The sequence below is a fragment of the Gigantopelta aegis genome, chromosome 4 (assembly GCF_016097555.1).
Source record: "Gigantopelta aegis isolate Gae_Host chromosome 4, Gae_host_genome, whole genome shotgun sequence".
In the NCBI taxonomy this organism is placed as follows: domain Eukaryota; kingdom Metazoa; phylum Mollusca; class Gastropoda; order Neomphalida; family Peltospiridae; genus Gigantopelta; species Gigantopelta aegis.
The window spans coordinates 55112523-55133034 of NC_054702.1; the positions used below are offsets into that span (position 1 = coordinate 55112523).

At 35.9% G+C, this 20512-nt stretch overlaps 1 protein-coding gene across 1 annotated transcript; it reads right to left on the reverse strand.

Moving 5' to 3' along the window:
- Positions 1-268: 268 nt before the first annotated feature.
- Positions 269-19129, reverse strand: LOC121370773. The gene is made up of 6 exons (XM_041496226.1): positions 18922-19129; positions 9966-10045; positions 6004-6060; positions 4528-4628; positions 3436-3565; positions 269-2510 (listed from the first exon to the last, which is right to left on the reverse strand). Exons 1-6 carry the CDS (start codon positions 19037-19039, stop codon positions 2289-2291), a joined length of 708 nt encoding a protein of 235 aa, XP_041352160.1. The 5' UTR covers positions 19040-19129; the 3' UTR covers positions 269-2288.
- Between the last annotated feature and the right edge of the window lie 1383 nt (positions 19130-20512).

Sequence of the window (20512 nt, forward strand, 5' to 3'; positions counted from 1 at the left end):
CATGTACTTTGACACACAATAGATGCTTTTTTTTGTGTGGGTTTTTTCGTGCTAGGGTGTTGTTAAACATTTAATTTATTCTGTGATTTCACAACAAACCATTTGTACTGATCTGGATTTCTTCATATATGTTTGACACCCAGTACGGAGTAGACGATTTCCCATTGATTCATTCGTTCGTTCGTTCATTCGTTCAACAATAATAACAGTACAAAAAAAAAAAAAAGAGAAAAAAAACAAACAACAAAAACAACCAGCAACCAACCCCATGATTCAACAATTGTTTTAATCTGTCAATACATACTAGTATACTATTTTACTCTGACAGAATGCATGATACGCTATGTAATCCCTACAGATTATGGAAGTTTATGATGTGTGCCTTATAAGTTATAACCAGTTTAGATTTGTTAGCATTCAATGCAATTTTTGGCAGTTCCAGGTGTTGCAAACAACAATTTTCCTTCAGGGGCCCTGGACACCGACAGCAGTAAGCGTTTTTGTTCCAGCCCCTCTCACATCCCTGAAAAGGAGAACTGTCAAGCCAACTAGCCATACAATGCCTTTTTAAAAGCGCAATTGAGGTATTATATAGTAACAAACGTATATCTAGCTTATTCCCTTGCTTGGGCGAATACTATTATCTTTGTTATTAACGTTGAATGTAGCATTTCATTAAAATGTATAAACCTATTACTAAATCGATGACTTGTACATGTATACTTATTATAGTTATTTTGCTTAAAAATTACACGAGTAAGTTCTCAATACACCATTTCTGTCATAATTAATTAAAATAGGAAAGCTTTATATTGAATTTCCTGTTTTGTTCTAATCGAAAATATGATATGATGTTTTTATCCAGCAATCACTGTATACATTGGCAAGATATGATGACTAGATAAATCTCTATATTTTCGGTAACTGACCAAAAATATAGGTCACGTGACATAAGCCCGAATCGACTCGAGTATTTCAGAGTAGATATTCAATAAACATACTCATTAAACCATTTGCCTCGCCACATTCGCAATTCTAACCTTCGCAGGATAAAGCCGATATCTTAAGACAGTAACCAGTTATTCCCTATATATCATACTTGTTCGTCTATCCGCTAGACAATCAATCATGTTGACTACAGTAACGAACTGTTGAAAGTGGATTTAGGGAGGAAACCATGGTTTCTTTTGTCCCGTCAATTAAATCATCATGGTCAAATGTAGTGAAGCTTCTTATAAATGATATGTAGTCCTCTCTGTGGTCTATAGGGACCGTTGCAATATTTCCCTTCTGCATACAAAACCATTTCTTCAAACATATTTGAGAGAATACGACAATATCCAGCATATTTTACAGATCGATATGAAAAACAATTGATAGGGTACTCCATGGTAATGACCTATATGTGTGTACATGTCAATTCCAAACTCTCCAATGAAATTAACACTACAAATACCAAATCTACCAATGATGTGAAGGTTTTTTGCTTGTTTTTGTTTTAAAGTGCTAGCAGTGTATATAACGGAAGGGTCGTTTTAATTTAAACCTGTATGTTTTTATTTATTTTTGGGGGTGTATGAAAGAAATTAAATACTACTACACCACATAGACCTACCATACTCCACTTATCTTGCTACTCGTTTTGAAACGTATCCAACAAGCTTTTCCTCGTTAGACGACGCTTTGAAACAAGCAATAAAATAAATGGCATTTAATTGTCATTCGCGTAGTATTTTCAATGATTCTTAAGAGTCCGTAACAAATTTGAAAAAGCTTGTGCTCAATCCATTTGTGCTTAGTAGTTTTTAAATCATATATACTGTATATCTGTATAAAGACTACCAGCTAACGAGGGTAATTTCTATAATAATATTAGCCGACATTTATAGACAGAATAAGGCCTTGGAGAATTGTATTAATTTGTGTAACCCATTTACGGGTTACGCAAAAACAAAATGAGTTCAGTTAACCAATTTTCATTTTGCATAGCCCGTTACAGCCATATCACGTTTTTTCAATGCGCGAATGAAAAAATGGGTTACACAAACTTGACTTGCACGAACAAAACTATTGTTCGGTCAGTGTTTAGAGCATTGCACAGTGGACAATATGAATGAATATCGTTGTATCTGTACATCATAATTTTGCAAATAATTTAGATGGTCATGTGTTATGTTATCTAAGTAAAGCATGTCATAAACACAATCAATATATACATGTAGTTATCATTTTCATCCTCTAAAAGTATAAAATGTTCACTGCCCATATTTCTTAGAAATTACTAGTTCCTATAGCTTGGTAGTCAGGTCGTCCGTTAGGGCCACCTGGTTAGCATACACGTGGTCGCTGGTCTTGTGCACCCCGTTTGTTTCCCCTGATTTCGGTGCCAAACCGTTGGTGGAACTCAGCATGCTCTTGTGTTTGGGAATAGACTCGTTCTGGTGTGCCTTTATGTTGGCATCTCGCTGTTGGTTCAGTTCTAGACGATCGGCTTTCTTTTGTAGTCGCCTCTACAAATAAAATTCGTGTATTCAGAGTAATAGAGATCACACCAGCACTAACAGGTAAGAGTGACTACAACCAAGACCCTCATCCACAGAGTCAGGAAGTTAACCACATTACTGACATTTTATTTCACATTACTGCCATTTACCCTCACCCCCGTCGGTGGTCCCACTGGGCTATTTCTCGTTCCAGCCAGTGCTCCACAACTGGTGTAACAAAGGTTGTGGTATGTGCTATCCTGTCTGTGGGATGGTGCGTATAAAAGATCATTTGCTGCTAATCGAAAAGAGTAGCCCATGAAGTGGCGACAGCAGGTTTCCTCTCTCATTAGCTGTGTGGTCCTTAACCATATGTCTGACGCCATATAACCGTAAATAAAATGTGTTGAATATGTCGTTAAATAAAACATTTCCTTTCCTTTCATACTGACATTCAACCCCACACAACATATTTGTACTTTATACAGACAGTGGCTAAAACTTGGTCTACAATACCAAGTATTCCCTTAAAGGGATCTTCCTGAGTTTGCTGCAATTTTTAAGATGTTGTCGACTAACAGAGACTTTTTTTTTAACGATTGTAATTAATTATCAAATATTTTTTTTTTTTGCATAAAGTATTAGTGACTGTATAGTAAACGTGTTTCTGATCGTTCTAATATTTGTACTTTGTTAAATTTCATTTTATTTCCTAAAATATCTTTTTTCGTACGTACGAAATTATTTGAAGACAAAATCCAGTTTGGGCTTCTGACAAATATTAAAACGACCATAAACACATTGAATATAGACAATGATATTCTAAACAAGAAAATAAATTTAATATGTAAGTTTAATCGTAGAAATATTTTATTAGTTGGAAACATCTTACAGTGCAGCAAACTCAAGAATGACCCTTCAATTCTTTCTCTCAGTATACAGGTTATCTTACCCTGGCCTGTTGGCAGGCGCACGAAGAAATGAGGATGCCCAGAACGCTGAGTCCACAGGCGACACCACCGAATGCTGTGTACAAGTAAACGAGGCTCGTCTTCTCACAGTCGCCGTCCAAGATGTGTTTTCTGAAGAAATGCAAATACAAATCTTTATCCATATTATTAAATAATAATTTTTAAAAATACTTTCCAGACCAATTTTACTAACTACTATTTCTTGGGGGCTGGGGTTGGGAGTTGTGTGTGTTATTAATCAAATATTCCTTTATAAGACAAAAAGACAATTGTTAATTTTCACAGAGCCATTTTTGGTTGTATGGAGAATTTCGGCAAGATATTTTGTTACAGATATACCTAATGTGTCTACAAACCAAGTACTTTAATAGAGTATAATCACAAAACAATACATACAATTACAATACATAATCACTTACTACAATGAAAACAACAAAGAACGAAAAAAACAAAAACAATCGCACAAAAAACAACAACATCCACCCCGACCAAACAAACGGACAAACCCACCATATACAGTAAACACTAGCTGGCTGTAGACTTTTATATCTGAGATAATCAAAATATCTATGTCAACAATAGTATGCGGGGAAGGACGTAAACCCAGTGGTAAAACGCTCGCTTATGCGCGGTCGGTCTAACATCGAACCCACGTCGGTGGACCCACTGGGCTATATCTCGTCCCAGCCAGTGCACCACGACTAGTATAACAAAGGCCATGGTATGTGCTATCCGGTCTGTGCATATAAAAGATATTAATGGAAAACTGTAGCGAGTTTTCATCTCTAAGGCTATATGTCAGAATTACCAAATGTTTGACATCCACTAGCCGATAATTAATAAATCAATGTGCTCAAGTGGTGTCGTTAAACAAAACAAACGTTAACTTTTAACAGTAATGTTCATAAAAGACACGACATTCTTGTCAAGATGGATTACTCTTATTACATCCAGCAAGACCTTTACTTTATTGACCAAAAAAAGAAAGAAAAAAGAGAGAAGTTAGTAAAGTTAACATACGAGTTGCATAGTCACGCACAAACCAATATCCCCTAAATCAATAAATAACTTACGTGCAATTGACTGATGTGTCAAAAACAGGGGAGATGGAATAACCAAACGAAACTCCACCAGAAAGCGAAGCCATTAGCAAAATCGGAACGTGTAGAGCAATCTGGAATCAAAATATAGACATTAAACTCAACTAAATTCGTGTGTATTTTGAAAATCTACACTTTAAACAAACGTTTCACCAAACACATATGAATATTGACCGACTGTGTTCTACATTAACACGCGTTAAACGTTACACAAAACTACATTTAATAAACATACAGCCAACGTTTACACGAAACATGGCAAATGTTCTATTTTAATGACAACCGGTTACTTGTTTTTGGCGTTGTTAGGAATAATAAGCATTTCAATTAGTCTGTATTCTGTCGAACACTACTGTTATGCCAGATTCGAAAAATAGTACCAGTGAGGTACATGATACGCCCATCAGGAGTTTGATGGAAAACCATATCTATATTAATGAATATAAAACGGGTATGATTCAATTCTAATTGTGTGAAATTTTTGCAATGGGATGGATGAACAGTTTATTTTGAACCAACTACCATCCCAAGTTGTTCCTACATGGAAAGAAAGTCACAGTGACCTAGTAATAGTACACGAGACACCACCATACCAAGTTGTTCCTACATGAGAGGTTTGATGGTCGGTCCTGTATGCATTTGTATGCAAGATATGATTCGGACAAGGATTTACTGTTATGTGCAGTAGACCGTGAAAAGTAAGTCACGATGACCCTAGTAATAGTACGCGACACACCACCATTCCAAGTTGTTCTTACATGTGAGGTTTGATGGTCCTGTATGCATCTGTATGCAAGATATGATCCGGACAAGGATTTACCGTTATGTACATTAGACCGTGAAAAGTAAGTCACAATGACCCTAGTAATAGTACGCGACACACCACCATTCCAAGTTGTTCTTACATGTGAGGTTTGATGGTCCTGTATGCATCTGTATGCAAGATATGGTCCGGACTTAGATTTACCCTTATGTACAGTAGACCGTGAAAAGTAGATCACAGTGACCTAGTAATAGTACGCGACACACCGCCATCCCAAGTAGTTCCTACATGTGAGGTTTGATTGTTTTGTATACATCTGTATGCAAGATACGGTCCGGACAAGAAAACGCCATATCATAATACGACCCATAGATGGGCGTATAAAAGAGTTTATGAATTTGGCGTCGAAACCCATGAATGCCTACCACTCGTTAACACACTAGAGGTGAGGGTGGCGGGTTCCGGACGTAGTCCAATGGTAGAACGGTCGCCTGATGCGCCGTCGATCTGGGATCGATCCACGTCGGTAGACCCATAGGTCGTGGTATATCAACGGCCGTAGCATGTGCTATCCTGTCTGTGAGCTGGTGCATATACATTAATAAATCAATGTGCTCTAGTGGTATCTTTAAAAAACAAACTTTAACTTTTAACATTAACCTTGTGTGACTTTGTGGTATACTTACCGCTATCATCTGCCGTTTAAAAGCCACTGATACTCCTGTCACGGCTGGGAATATAAACTGAAAGTCGAAAAGAAAAAAATATGGATAAACTTCAAGTTTCTTTAACCTCTCTTAGAAGAATTGGAATTATAGAATTGGCTTACATAAACTTTTCTTACACACGCATTTTATAATCGCCCGACAGGTACAATATCTCACATAAACTGGATATTGATTTAAAGACATATGATTGGCTGCTTCATGGCGGTGACCTAGATCTAAAAAAAAAGAAAAGACTGGCCACTGAATTTAACACTACTGAAGCTGATTTACATCGGTGGCATACGTTACCTATACAAGCGCCTTCAAGAAATATTACAAATACGTTTCAATGTATTTGTTTTTAAATTTTTATTTCAGACCGCGAGAAAAGAAATTCACTACCGCCATATTACTACTCTTATTGATAAGCAGGAAATGATCTTATAAGCACTTCCTAACAGGAAAGATATCAATGTCTTTGATATGGTAGTCGTGTAGCTCGCGTATTCTATATTTCGACCATAATATAAACAGGTAAGTATCCAGCCTCGTTGGTGTAGTGGCTAGGCCATCGGATTTAAGGCCGATAGGTACTGGGTTCGCATTCCAATACCTGACCTCACCAATAACAGCTCCATAGGGAGGCAAAAGGCCACTTCCCAAACGTCTCTTTTATTAATCGCTAACAATGTGGCACAGGCCTGCAAACACCAGAACATATCCTACAACAATGTCCACTACACAACTCGGAGAGAAGCCACTTCTAGCCGCATGAAACAGACCTACATCAGAAGCTCTGAATTACTAACAACTGTCCTACACAGACAGCTGAGGTATTTTCACAGGATAGCGTGCTTGTACCTTAATTGAATATAAGTACGAAAATAAATTGAAAAAAAAAAAGAAAAAAAAAGAAAAATAGAATACCACACTCGTGTTGTCACAGGCTATTTATCTTACGAGTTGTTTACAAATGTGTCTATCGGCCACTGTGCTGAGTGCGTCGTTAAATAAAACATTTCCTTCCTTCCTTCCTCGTGTAATTTTCCTTACATAACAGAATTTTCCCACAACACAAATGGTTAGGTCAGTATGAATCAGCACTAGTTTCAAAGATAGCAGCATATCAAATATAAATAACATCTCACCAGGTCAAAGTTCAAAGTGCACCTAACTTTGAATGTTGCATTAAAAAAGACCACGCTGTCAAATATGATTCCCATTATATCTGCTATTAGCAGCTTAATTCTCCCTCTCCCCAACCAGTTTTGTTTTTAGGCTGAGGGGTTGTCAGGTGTATATATTGCTTAAAGCCGCACACCCTAGTTCCATCCAGCGAAAATAAATTATAATTTGGTTAATCTACAAACCTGTAACACACTTAGATCACGTTTTTATCAAATGGAGTGAAAAAGCAGGTTTTATATCGATAAATACCATGGGAATCCCCATGTCCCAATTGCTTGAAATAATTTTGAAAGTTAGTATTCTGATGTCACCGGTAGAAGCACAGCAATGCCTACGTCACGACAAATTTCACAGACTTGGGGTGCGTTCGTTTCACCTCTCCTGGACATGTTCCAACTGTTCTGTCCTGGTTGTATCCCCTCTCCAGATATCGTAAGACTTAGCAAAATTATTGGTTTTAAGGGTTGTAACGTTTTGTATTGAGACACATACTTGTCTGAACTTTATTGTTACTGAAAATGTTTACGAACTGTGAAGAAAAATCTCACAAATGAACAACAACAAATCGGATGTTGATTGCGCGAACCGTGCACGAGAAAACAAACCGAACCAAAATGATAACGGTCACGTGATATACCAACGTCTGTGACATTAAAAATAGATTGGACCTCGCTTGCTTAACGGTTTTTTCTCGACAACACGTTTTGTGAAAAAATGCAAAAAATGCATTTCGTGGTTTTACAAACATCAGGATTACCAAAAAGCACTTCAGGTGAATGGAAATGTGTATTCTAAATAATAAAATGTAAGTAAAGTGCAATTTTATTTGTGAAAAATGGGGTTTAATAGCGAAAAACAACGCCGTAATGGTTAACAAATAAACGTAACTAGGGTGTGTCCCTTTAAAGCGATGCCAGTAGCAACCTTTGCTACATATGTTACTATTGTCGTCTATGGGATTTAAGTTGGTGGCCTACACCCTAGAGGGAACATAATTTAATGCTAATAGATGAGCCCTATGCCGTTTTTACCGAAATAATGCATTGCCTTTTGTACAACACTTGGCATTTGTCACACTCCTATCTGTCGCCACACCCTATGCTGAAAATGCATTAGCACAAAACAAACGATAAAAGCAACTAAATAAAATATGACACGAAATAATTATTAATAGAAGACATTTTATGTATTATTAAGTGTGGTAAAAATAAATGAAGAGATGAAATATCAATTACATTTAACTAAAAACATGATCAAATTTTAAAATATTGTCCTCAACTCATTTGGCAATGCCAAGGCTAGAGTGCCTTGGTTCATTGTCTTAGATTTAAAAAAAATGTATTATATACATTTCTGGTTTTAAGACAAATCGTCCAATGCAAATTAAAGAGGCAGTCTCAAAGATGCATAATATACATACACACACACGCACGCACACACACACACACACGCACACACACACATATATATATATATATATATATATATATACATACATACATACATACATACATACACGCATACACACATACACACATACACATACACACACACACACACACACATATATACATATACATAATACATAATACATATATACATACATATATATATATACATATATATATATATATATATATATATATATATATATATATATATATATATATATATATATATATATATATATATATATATATATATATATATATATATATATATATATATATATATATATATAGAATATGAAATGTGACGATTATACTTTGAATTACATGCCCACAAGAACAATTACATCAAATCATTTCATTTAGTACTATTTCATTAATTAAGAGTGACCGACAGGGTGCCACGTGACGTCACAGTTTGAACTTTAACTGTATCTCCATACTGACAATGATTTGTCTGCTGTTTTAATAGATTCGCGATGAATATGTTCTTTGTACTTCATATTGTTCTCTAGGAAAGCACTGTTAAGTGTGTTTACATCAAGTGGCAGTTTTGCATTACAATTTTCATCTTGGAGAATGCATCTTTGAAGCTGAATTTTATTCTTTAGGGAGCCTTAATTTGGGTAAATTTAGTATCGCTGACTGAAACTTTCGTAACCCAATTCGTCAAATTACTAATAATATTTCGCATCCAGCTTAAACACTGGACTGTTGCCAATTTATCTTTAAAGAATCCTCCACTAGTCTATTTACGCCACTCAGTAATTAATGCAAGTATGATTGCATTCGCTACACCATAGATGTTAATAGAAGACAATCGCGTTTCAAGTCGCTGGCACCAATTCTATTTGCATTACGTCGATTCACATTCTCTTTTATAATCTAAGTGGTATAGGTCGGAGTTCCTACCCATAACCGTTACTATCTAGAATGCCGCACATTTACCCACTAGATCAGGGATTCATCATTAAACAAATGTATATTTTAAGTCTTATAAACCATGATCGGAATGGAATGTTATGGGATGAAACGTAAATGGTTCATTTCTCTTTCGAAGATAGTGTGACTGTTGACGGAATAAATCATTCGATTACCTTATCAGAAGTAGTGCCAATGCCAATGGAACAACATGGGTTTTTTGTTATTAACTATTCATGATTCTTGCGATTGTGTCTGTAACGAATTGTTTGATTGGATCGTACTGTTGTTTATTGTAAGGAATTAGTTTACTAGATCCAAACACTGGGTACTTGATCATAGTGAGCAATGCAATTTTTTGAGACTCTGTAGATAGTTACTCACAGGAATGCAAGACATCCAATAACCGCCTATTGTATCACGGTAAAATCCCAGCATTCGCAGCATAATCACGGCAGAAGCACCTGAAACAAAAAAACTAAATTAAAACGTTTAAAAATGTATTCTGCAAACTTAAACTATAGACTAAGCTAACGTTGTGTTATGTCTTCCAGCAGATAATTTTTCGTTAAACATCTATTCTGTTCTATTCCAACAGATAAGCAAAGAGGTTATTTAACGCTAGGATCAGACTACCAACTGTCACGACTGAGTTGGCCAACTCGACAGTCGCGTTGTAAACTACCCCCCTCTCATCCGACCAACGACGGGTGCGCTCAGATTAACAACTAATCGGTTCGTAGAAGTTGTATACGACGAGAATCGAGTTATAAGAGTGCTCAGACTAACAAATAGACAGTCGTAGAAGTCGAGAGATCGGCGAGTTACCCAACACCATCAGTTGGTAGTTTGAGCCTAGCATGCCACCCTGGTATAACGGTGTTACCAGTATGATAGGATGTTAAACAAACCTATGTGGTAACCATCAGCTATTAAAACAGAATGAAGACAATGTTTGCTTAATAACAGTACTACACGTAAGACAATATGTCAAATTACCATTAATGTTTGACGTCCAGTGGCCGATTACCCCGGTATTCATAAATCAATGTCCTATATTGCTGTCGTTAAATAAAGCAAACTTCAATATGGACTTTCCTACAGAAATATACAAGTCGTGGAGCATATATACTCCATATATTTACCATAAAAAAAATAAATAATAGATATTTAATGCCAGTAACAAAATAGTTAAATACACAAATGTATATGGTTTGTCTATATATATATATATATATATATATATATATATATATATATATATATATATATATATATATATATATATATTCTACCTGTTATACCAGGGTTTTTTTAAAACAAGTAAATAGGTTCGCTTTGTTCAGCATTTATATTATCAGTATATTTATACCAACTAAAAATGGGGGGAAAGAAGATAAAAGTCCAGTTCTTTCTGCCAGGCCTACAACAATGCAATATGCAATTTTGTCAAGTACCGACAACTGTCTGTGATAGTGGGACATCACGTACGAATGGTATCAATACTAATGCTAATATGTTAACACTGTTTCTATTCTGAGTAAACATGGAGCCGGGCTGGCGAAGAGGTCCGTTGTTTTGACTGATCCGCCTGAGGTTCTAAGCGCTGCAAGAGTCGATTTTTGGCTAAGACAACAGATTTCACCACAGAACGATTGGTCTTGAAATCACTTCTACGTGACGTACGTAGCAACTGATCACATCGATTGGTTACAGATTTGATGAATCCACTAGCTTCACACATGTCCAGTGTTCAGTAGAATTCAACATAAGACTGTGAAATCTTTTATTTTCATGGGCGTAAAGGTTCGAGTTTTGCTACCCCCCCCCTCCCACATTTCGTTGAGAACTTAAATTCGTGTAAATGTAAATGTGTACCATATGTATACATGGATTTTATTTTCGTTGTGTTCTTAAATTCGTTGACTGCGAATTACACGAAACTTAGAACCACTACGAACAAAAGTTGTTTGACAGTAGTTGAAGTTTGTTTTGTTTAACGACACCACTAGAGCATATTGATTAATTAATCATCGGCTGATGTATGTCAAACATACGGTAATTCTGACATGTAGACTTAATAGGAAACCCGCTACATTTTCCCACTTTACCACAGACAGGAAAACACATACCACGGCCTTTGACCAGTTGTGGTGCACTGGTTGTAACGAGAAAAAACCTCAATCAGTTGAATGGATCCACCGAGGTGGTCCGATCCTGCCACGGAAGCACCTCAGTCGAGCACTCAACAAACTGAGCTAAATCCCTCCCCATTGACAGTAATATACTGAACCCCGCCTCTGCTACCACTGACGTAGTCAGGATTTTAAATTGAGGGGGAGGACCCACTATTGGGGGGGGGGGGGGGACTCACACTATGTATGTATGTATGTATGTATGTATGTATGTATGCATGCATGCATGCATGTATGTATGTATGTATGTATGTATGTATGCATGCATGTATATATTATTTTGTTTGTGTGTGTGTGTGTGTGTGTGTGTATGTGTGCGTGTGTGTGTGTGTATGCTTTTATAAAATTAAATACAGTAAAACAAAAAGAAAAAAGGTCTGATGGGGAGGCGTGTGGGTTCCCGAGATTTTGACCACAGGCATCCTAGTAAAGAACGTTCAGGTCTGTTTATCAACACACCGAAACACATTCCATAGTTTGCACAATACATCACGCAGTTGACCCGTACGCGTGCGTGGGGTGTCATTCTCGATTTTGACAATTTTCAGGAAGGTCCATTAATCACTGTGGAAGATTATTTCTGTCAATCCTTTTCATTCTGTTGATCATACAGTTGATATTGTTTTGTTTTTAGTAATTTTTATTGTTTGAATTTGCGATTTACTGAAAAAACCATTAACTTTCAAATTTCACTTCTGACCCCAATCGTCCTTCAAGATCTTTGGTGGTCATAAAACCTACTGTAATACTGAACTACCGGTTGTAATGTTTGCCCAATTAATTCACTATTATCATATAACAATTCCACACTGCTAATATACCTTACAATTTTGGCAATTGTAAATTCTTATTAGAGTTCCCCTACTTTTTTTGAAGAGTATATATAGACACACAGCCTGGTTAACTGATGTATGTGTCCACAGCAGCACGAAAAACATATTTATAAAATTGTATAAAACGAAAACAAATATATAGTGAAAAGCTGTCGTGCGATACGGGTTATGTCATTAATTGGTAATAACTTATCTTTGAATGACTCATCCTCGGCATCTTGTAACTTGTCAAACCAACTCACTCAAAGTGTCACAAGTTGATCTAAGTTAGGGTTTTGTAATGTTTCACGCAGTAAAAACTAGGTTGGTATTCGAATTATTTGCGTTGGCTAAAGAAAACATACATTTGTCTAATAGCGTATGTCAGCTTTGGTAATTTCAATAATAATCTTTGGTTTTGAAAAGAACCCCCCCCCTCTCCCCCCCCCCCCCCCAAACCCCCCACCAAACCCCGCCCCCAACAACAACAAAACAACAAAAACTACCCGCCACCATATTTGTTTTATAAAAAAACAAAAAAACAAAAACAAACAATAGGCAGCAACATGGCATTGTCTATTCACCCACTTACCCACCTACGTGCAAAGGTACAATAATCAATGCTTTCTATTTTAACGTCCCACGGCCTCTAAATGCGTCGCCCTATTTAATATTTAGAGTATTAAGGAAGATGTAGAATTTTTTTCCAGCATGCACCATAAAATGGCAGTCCTCCTACAGATGGAGCTCGAACCATATATCGTGGTCAAGAACAGCTTTTCTCTTTATAGAATGCTTATTGTAGTGAGTCATGGCTGCATACCCCCACGACTCTATCATATATTATTTTGGAATCAGTCTTGTACAGTGATGTAGCATTGAAAACACTAATGGCTTCTATTTCACATTTTAAAATGATATATTGTTTTCAGTGAGCCGATTAACGCTTATTATCGTTAATTTCCTCGGGGAAAAGATTTTCGTTTTAAGGGAGAAATATTGTACCATTAATGTAAGTTATTATTCTTTCTCAACAACACTACAGTCCACATTTTACATTTCTCTTTTTACAACACCACAGTTGAAATTTTATTGTTTCAAAATGTTTCTTTCTGTTGTTACTTAATAAAATCAACAAAATCGAGACTTTCTTAGAATGGGTCGTTAATAAATTATATAATATAATTGCAACATTGGTTTTGAGAGTAAAATATGAAGCTAAAAAGAACAACAATTATTATTGGAAAAAACAGGGTCTAAACACCCCACCCCCATCACCCAATCCGTGCTTGGATGATGTTCGCTTGACAATGAGGATGACCGATATACATAAAACATGCATAACGGGCTGAGTGACAGGCTCTAATCTATGTTTAAAGGTGCCCTTGGTAACTGACGTACGCCTATTTGTATTTATAGGTTAAGAAACCGTGTATGACAGCTACTGCGTAACCTAAAGTGTTGCCAAACATAAACCTGTGTTACTTGCATATTCTCTTTACAACAATTATGTGTCTACTTGAAATACTCAGACAAAGGGTTTTTCAGGACTGATCAAGGGGAAAATGTAAAAACATTTACCGTACCTCCTGCACCTACCCCACCCCAACCCCAACCCGCTCCCACCCCAACCCCCAATGTTATCAATTTATTCCAGAACTGCCTTACACTGTTTTACATCGTTGCTTAAAATATCACATGGAGAGTGGAGGAAGAGAGTGGAGGAAGGGAACAAAATATTTAAATCATTTGCATGACTAAAATCCCCACCCCCACACCCCACCCCTCCAAAAAAAAAAAAAAAAAAAAGAAAGAAAAGAAAACATAAGCCAAATATCGACGTTACATCTGTGAATACTGTAAAGTTTAAACCTAATGATATAATGGAATAAATATTTGATCTTTCAGTGTTAGTTGTTTTACAAAAAAAAATTGTTCAAAGAACAAAAGAATCGGGCACAAATTTGACAACTTGCGAGACCCTCGTCTATATACATACAGCACATGGCGACTATATTACATAACTGTATATTTAAACTACATTTAAACGGTCAAAAATAACCAGAGGAAGGAAATATATTACATACCAAAAAAAAAATATGAAAAAAAGAAAGGAAAGAAATAATGTTAGTTATTACCATATAAAAACCAAGTTGTATTGAATTAGTCGAAAGGCACTGTAATACTAAATTTCAAAATACTGTTGAACTAATCAGACTGAATTGTGTTGCTGCAACATCCACTATATATGATACAATTATATAATTTTACTTTAACTTGTCTTAACAAAATCCAAACACATCTTACAGCCATAAACAGATTTATTTCCAAAACACGCCCCCACGCCTCTATAATACCGTCTGGAACATTCTGTTAAGCGGTTAATAGATGTCCATTGTACATTTCCTCCTACGCACGTTAGAGTTAAATATTGCATGCTTAATAAAACATTAATTTATTTTTGAAAAAAAAGTACAAAGATGACCATTTGGATAATTTATGGAACTGACATATACAGTCCATTTGTGTAAAGATAGATGAGTCGTGAATTGGAATGTCACTCTATAATGCACCATGCTAAAATTCATACAAAGCATATTATTTAAATAAAGGTTTCCTAACAAATTATCTTCAAACTGACGATGGCAAATGCTAGAACGGCCAAGGAAGGCAGTTGTTCCTGAACTGTTACTAGTGTCGGCGTATAGAAATTGTTTTCAGTAACATTTAAGATTTTTGTAATAGGTTGCCCTAGCTCTATTCCTTGCAGAATTACATAACTTACTTACTTTAGAGCCCTTATCTCTGTACTCTAAAGGGGATTTATCCTATACAGTTTGATAAAAATTTGTTAGTATTATTGCAATTAAGAAAACCCCCAAAACAGATAAAAAAAATCAACCAAAAAGCATTACAGTCAGTTAAAGAGTCCAAGTTGATAGTCCAATAACTTTTTTTGGCTTACCAAATCAGTCCATGTATGTGTTGGACATTTGCCATATGGTGGGCTTACTCGTTGACTGTATGTCAACGAGTAAGCCCACCATATGGCAAATGACAACATCAAACTAAACGGAACCCCCACGGGCGCGGGTCACCCCACCCCTTGCTCAAGCAACATTTTCTCCTTTTTTCAATGCTTTATTTTGTATGGAGCATGTCTCGTAAACTCTATAAACTTCTCTAGCCATAGTCTAGATCCCCCAACCCATTCCCTGCTAAAATTCCTGCATAAACGCCTGTCTCAAAATAGCTCACAGCTCTATTTTGGTCATATTTTGTGTCAGTCATATTTTCAGCTTCTCTTGTGACAGTAACGTCTTTTTAAGTGGTGAGTAAGTAACATACTTTATATATTTCACATGTGCGATAACCATGGCATCTCGGTTTTGGTTATATCACATGGTCAAGATCAAAGGAAACGTAACCGGTCATCTGACAATTGACAGAGTTCAACCTGAATGAGACGAAACAGAAAGTTTATCGTATAACAAACTACAGCATAACGCATTGTACTTCATCATTATTACTACTACTAATAGCACTATGTTGTAAAAGGTCCATTTCTCGTACATATTTAGTTTCACGTAACCCATTTTTCGTTCTCGCGTTATATTCAGGACATCATATACAATATTATGGTCATAACGTGTTAAGCAAAGAGAAACGGGGTTGACTTGACATTTCTTTGGCGTCACCCATTAATGTTCAAGTCTGTAGTAGTAGTAGTAGTAGTAGTAGTAGTAGTAGTAGTAGTAGTAGTAGTAGTAGTAGTAGTAGTAGTAGTAGTAGTAGTAGTAGTAGTAGTAGTGGTAGTGGTAGTGGTAGTAGTATCAGTAGTAGGGGTATGGTAGTAGTGGTAATGGTAATGGTACTAGAAGTAGTAGTAGTAGTAGTAGTAGTAGTAGTAGTAGTAGTAGTAGTAGTAGTAGTGGTAGTGGTGGTGGTGGTGATGATGGCCTTTGCCTGGATCTTTTATTTTATGCATATGTGGAAGAGAGAGAGAGAGAGAGAGAGAGAGAGAGAGAGAGAGAGAGAGAGAGAGAGAGAGAGAGAGAGAGCGAGAGAGGGAGGATACTTCCTGTACTTCACTCTTTCTAGAGTGTTACTTGGAATTTTCTTCTGTATGCGAAGTTATGTCTAATTTTGCATGTTGCTGTCATTCTGGCCGCCCATTTCAATTATGGCAGCCTAATAAAGTCAATTCCAAACAAGCACAATAATGTTGCCAATAAATTATTTGTTTATTGTCAAAACATAGTTATAGACATAAAGATTAACACATTATGTAGGATATATGGTAATTTTACGAAATGTTTTCGGGTAGGCCTAACTTTGGGTTACAATTTGCCGGTCTTATAGACAGCATACAGCAACCCGAGGTATCAAAATGCAAATTGGATTACTCAGATCACTTAATGAAGACATATTTTATTTGGATCTCTGCTCATAACACTGGACGACAGAGGAACTATAAGATTTGTAATACTTTCGATGTCTGGTTCAAATTAAGTGAAATATGGTCATTTTGTACCCTGAGCCTAGGTTTATGTCAATAAATAGTTCTAAAACATTGTTACAAACACCCCGAAAAATTGAAATAAAACAAAGTGAATGTCTAATAATTTAATGCATATAAATCTCAAATATCGTCATTTCAGACCGAAAATCATAAATGGTTTCTGCAGAGATAACGTACAGAACCTGGAAGTGTTACCCGAACGTTTTGTGAATGTTTTGGCATGTAGAACAAAAAAACTTTAAGTTAACATTCTAAAAGAGTCATGTACACGAATCACACCCCTCACCCGAGCCAGGTCTAAAAGGAAATTGTGTCATCTTCATCTAATCTTCGTTTAGCTTGAGCGACTGTTCATGTTTGGTAGAAAGTCCTTTGGTACAAATACAGAAATGTCTTCTCTCAAACACCTCAACATAAATCTTTACTTCTTTCACCAGGATGGTGATTGATTATTAAAGTGTCAATTGACAATACAAATAAAGTTACTCTGCTGACATAAAAGCACAATTTTTGCTTACTAAATAGCAAACTGGATTTACCCTATAAAATCTGTTTTAACAGTTTTTCAAAATAGCCCCTTTTCTGTATAGGAGCAAGAACACAAAATGGTGCCTACTTCTAATCTGAACTCCATTGTCCTACAACAAGCCTTGGAGCTCACTTATTATACGACCTTTGATGTAGCAGTTGTTGAACACTGATTGGAACGGGATACAATATAATACATTACAACAAAAATAAAGAAATAAAAAGTCTACAACAATCTCCATGGCATTGCAGATTTCCCTGGACGACTGCAGTGCTTCAATATGTAATATATACATGAGCATTTAAAATACATCAGGGTCAAGATTCTAAGAGTTTATTAAGTAGACAACATCAAAAACATTTCTGCAAATATACTAGCAAGAAGATTAAAAGATATAGTTATTTCACTCATAACAAAAAGACTGAACTCCGACATCATTTTCAGATACTTCAGCATTAAGATTTAGATATGATATCCTTCAAATGTTGAAATAAAATGACATTAAGATTTAGATATGATATCCTTCAAATGTTGAAATAAAATGACATTAGGATTTTGTTACAGGGACAGACCCAAGTTTGTAAACACTACAGCATATTTTCCACTATTAGACCTGTTTATGATCACTGAAATCAAACATTACTTGTTATTTAGATTATCAATTTCTGTAGAACCGAAGTGTTTCTGGTCATCCTGTTGTTTCTAATATCACAAAATGCATTTTTCATATTTTTAAAAACGCACGGTCACGGTTATTGATTCGAGTTCTAGTCTGGCTTTTTAAAGGACATTTTCTGGTTTTAACATCACACTCTTTTGTCTCACTCTGTTGTAACTTTATCCAAATATGTCACATGTTTATAGATTAACTAACCTTAGTGTCCATTTTTACGAGTTGAAACTAATGTCTGCGCCTTAAAAACTGAATCAGCCTTTTTTAAATATTGCATTTTCGGTCACCAAATTGGTTCTAGTAACACAAAAATACTGTAATAGTTTTTATTATATTTTTGTAGCAACGTATATTGGTTTTAAAATCTTTTAACTATGTCTTAATTATAAGATAACACTTTCTTTAAACTTTATACATTATTTTGTTCTGCTTATTTCTTTATTCTATGTGCAATTATTGTTATTTAGTTAGGGTTTTTAAAAAATCCTTTGTTTAGTTAGGGTTTTTAAAAAATCCTTTGTTTTTGTTTTGATTATGTTTGATTATTTTTATTTTTGATTCCAGTGCATACTGATTAAAATTACTGAAGTTAAATATTGTCTATGTTACCTGTTATACTGGCGGCTGTGGCTAACACAGCCACAATCATAGTGATGTAAACTCCCATGTCTTTCTTTTTGTCCTCCTCCAGAACCTCGGCTCTTATTTCTTCATTTGATTCCTTCATCTTTTCTTCTTTTTGTTTTCTAACTATCCTAACTAAACTTAGAAATCCGGCTTTTAGACGTGTCCGTAGCCACCGCTGCTCCTGGCAGCTATATTTGTAACTGTTCGTGAGACAATCAAGGAAAACGGTTTTATAGTCTGCTCCAAAATAGTCTTTCGCTAGTTGGTCGAGTTCTCTATAGTTGAAAGCAAAGGGGCGATTGTCTTAGAAAAAAAAATGTTTTGTTTAACGACACCACTAGAGCACGTTCATTTGTAAATCACGGGCTATTGGATTTCAAATATTTGGTAATTATGACTAGTTTTAAAAATTAGAAGAAATGTTTTATTTAACGAGTCACATGATCAACACTTTTTAATTACAGTTATATGGCGTCTGACATTAGGTTACGGTTAAGGACCACATATATTAAAGAGAGGAAAACTGCTGCTGCCACCCCATGGACTACTCTTTTTCAGTCAGCAGCATATACACGCCATTTCACAGACAGGATACTGCATACCACGGCCTTTATTACACCAGTCCTGGAGCACTAGCTAAAACGAGAAATAGCCCAATAAGCCCACCGATGGGGATCGACCCGAGACCGACTGCGCATCAGACCAGCGCTTTACCGCTGTGCTACGTCCCACCCCATCTGGCCCCGTGCTTATAAACCTTACATAGCAACGCCATTCAAATAGCATTACGTTAAAGTCTGGACTTTATTAAAGTCTAGACTTTAAGTTTTATAAGCACGGGCCCTGGTTTTACGTGTATAACGTATTGTGACTGCGATTATATAACAGAAAACATCTACTTCCGTCACATAGACTACACTTTTCTTATTACAGGAAAGGATCATGTATGTATTCACAAGGGAGTACATTATACAACCTTTGATATAGCAGTCGTGGAACACTGGTTGGAACGGGATATAATCTGCAACAGTGAGGGATAGAAACAAAATTATTGGATATAGTACTATGATGTCAACTCATGCCATTAACAAAATGCCTACATACAAAAAGTGCCGTGGATAATTAAAAAGTCCACGACAATCTCTACGGCATTGCCGATTGCCGTGGGCAATTGCAAGGGTTGATTATATAACATATACGTGAGCATTACTATTCCAATACATGCAGGCAATACTCTAATACCTTTTTGAAATACATCAGGGTTAAAATTCTAGGATTTTATTAAAGGGACAAACCCTTGTTTCAACCTGTGAAAATTAACAATAAGCTTAGTTAATCTACAAACCTGAAAAAACCCACCATTTGGATAAAGTTACAATTGAGTAAAACATGAGTCTGTGACTTTAAAATGGTGAAATACCCTCTAAAAATAGACTAATACTCGACTTCATAACTGCTACTTCTCAGACACACGTGCGTTTTTAAAAATATGAGAAATGCATTTTGTGATATTAAAACACCAGGATAACAAAAAACACTTCGAATGTACGGAAACTGATAATCTAAACCATAA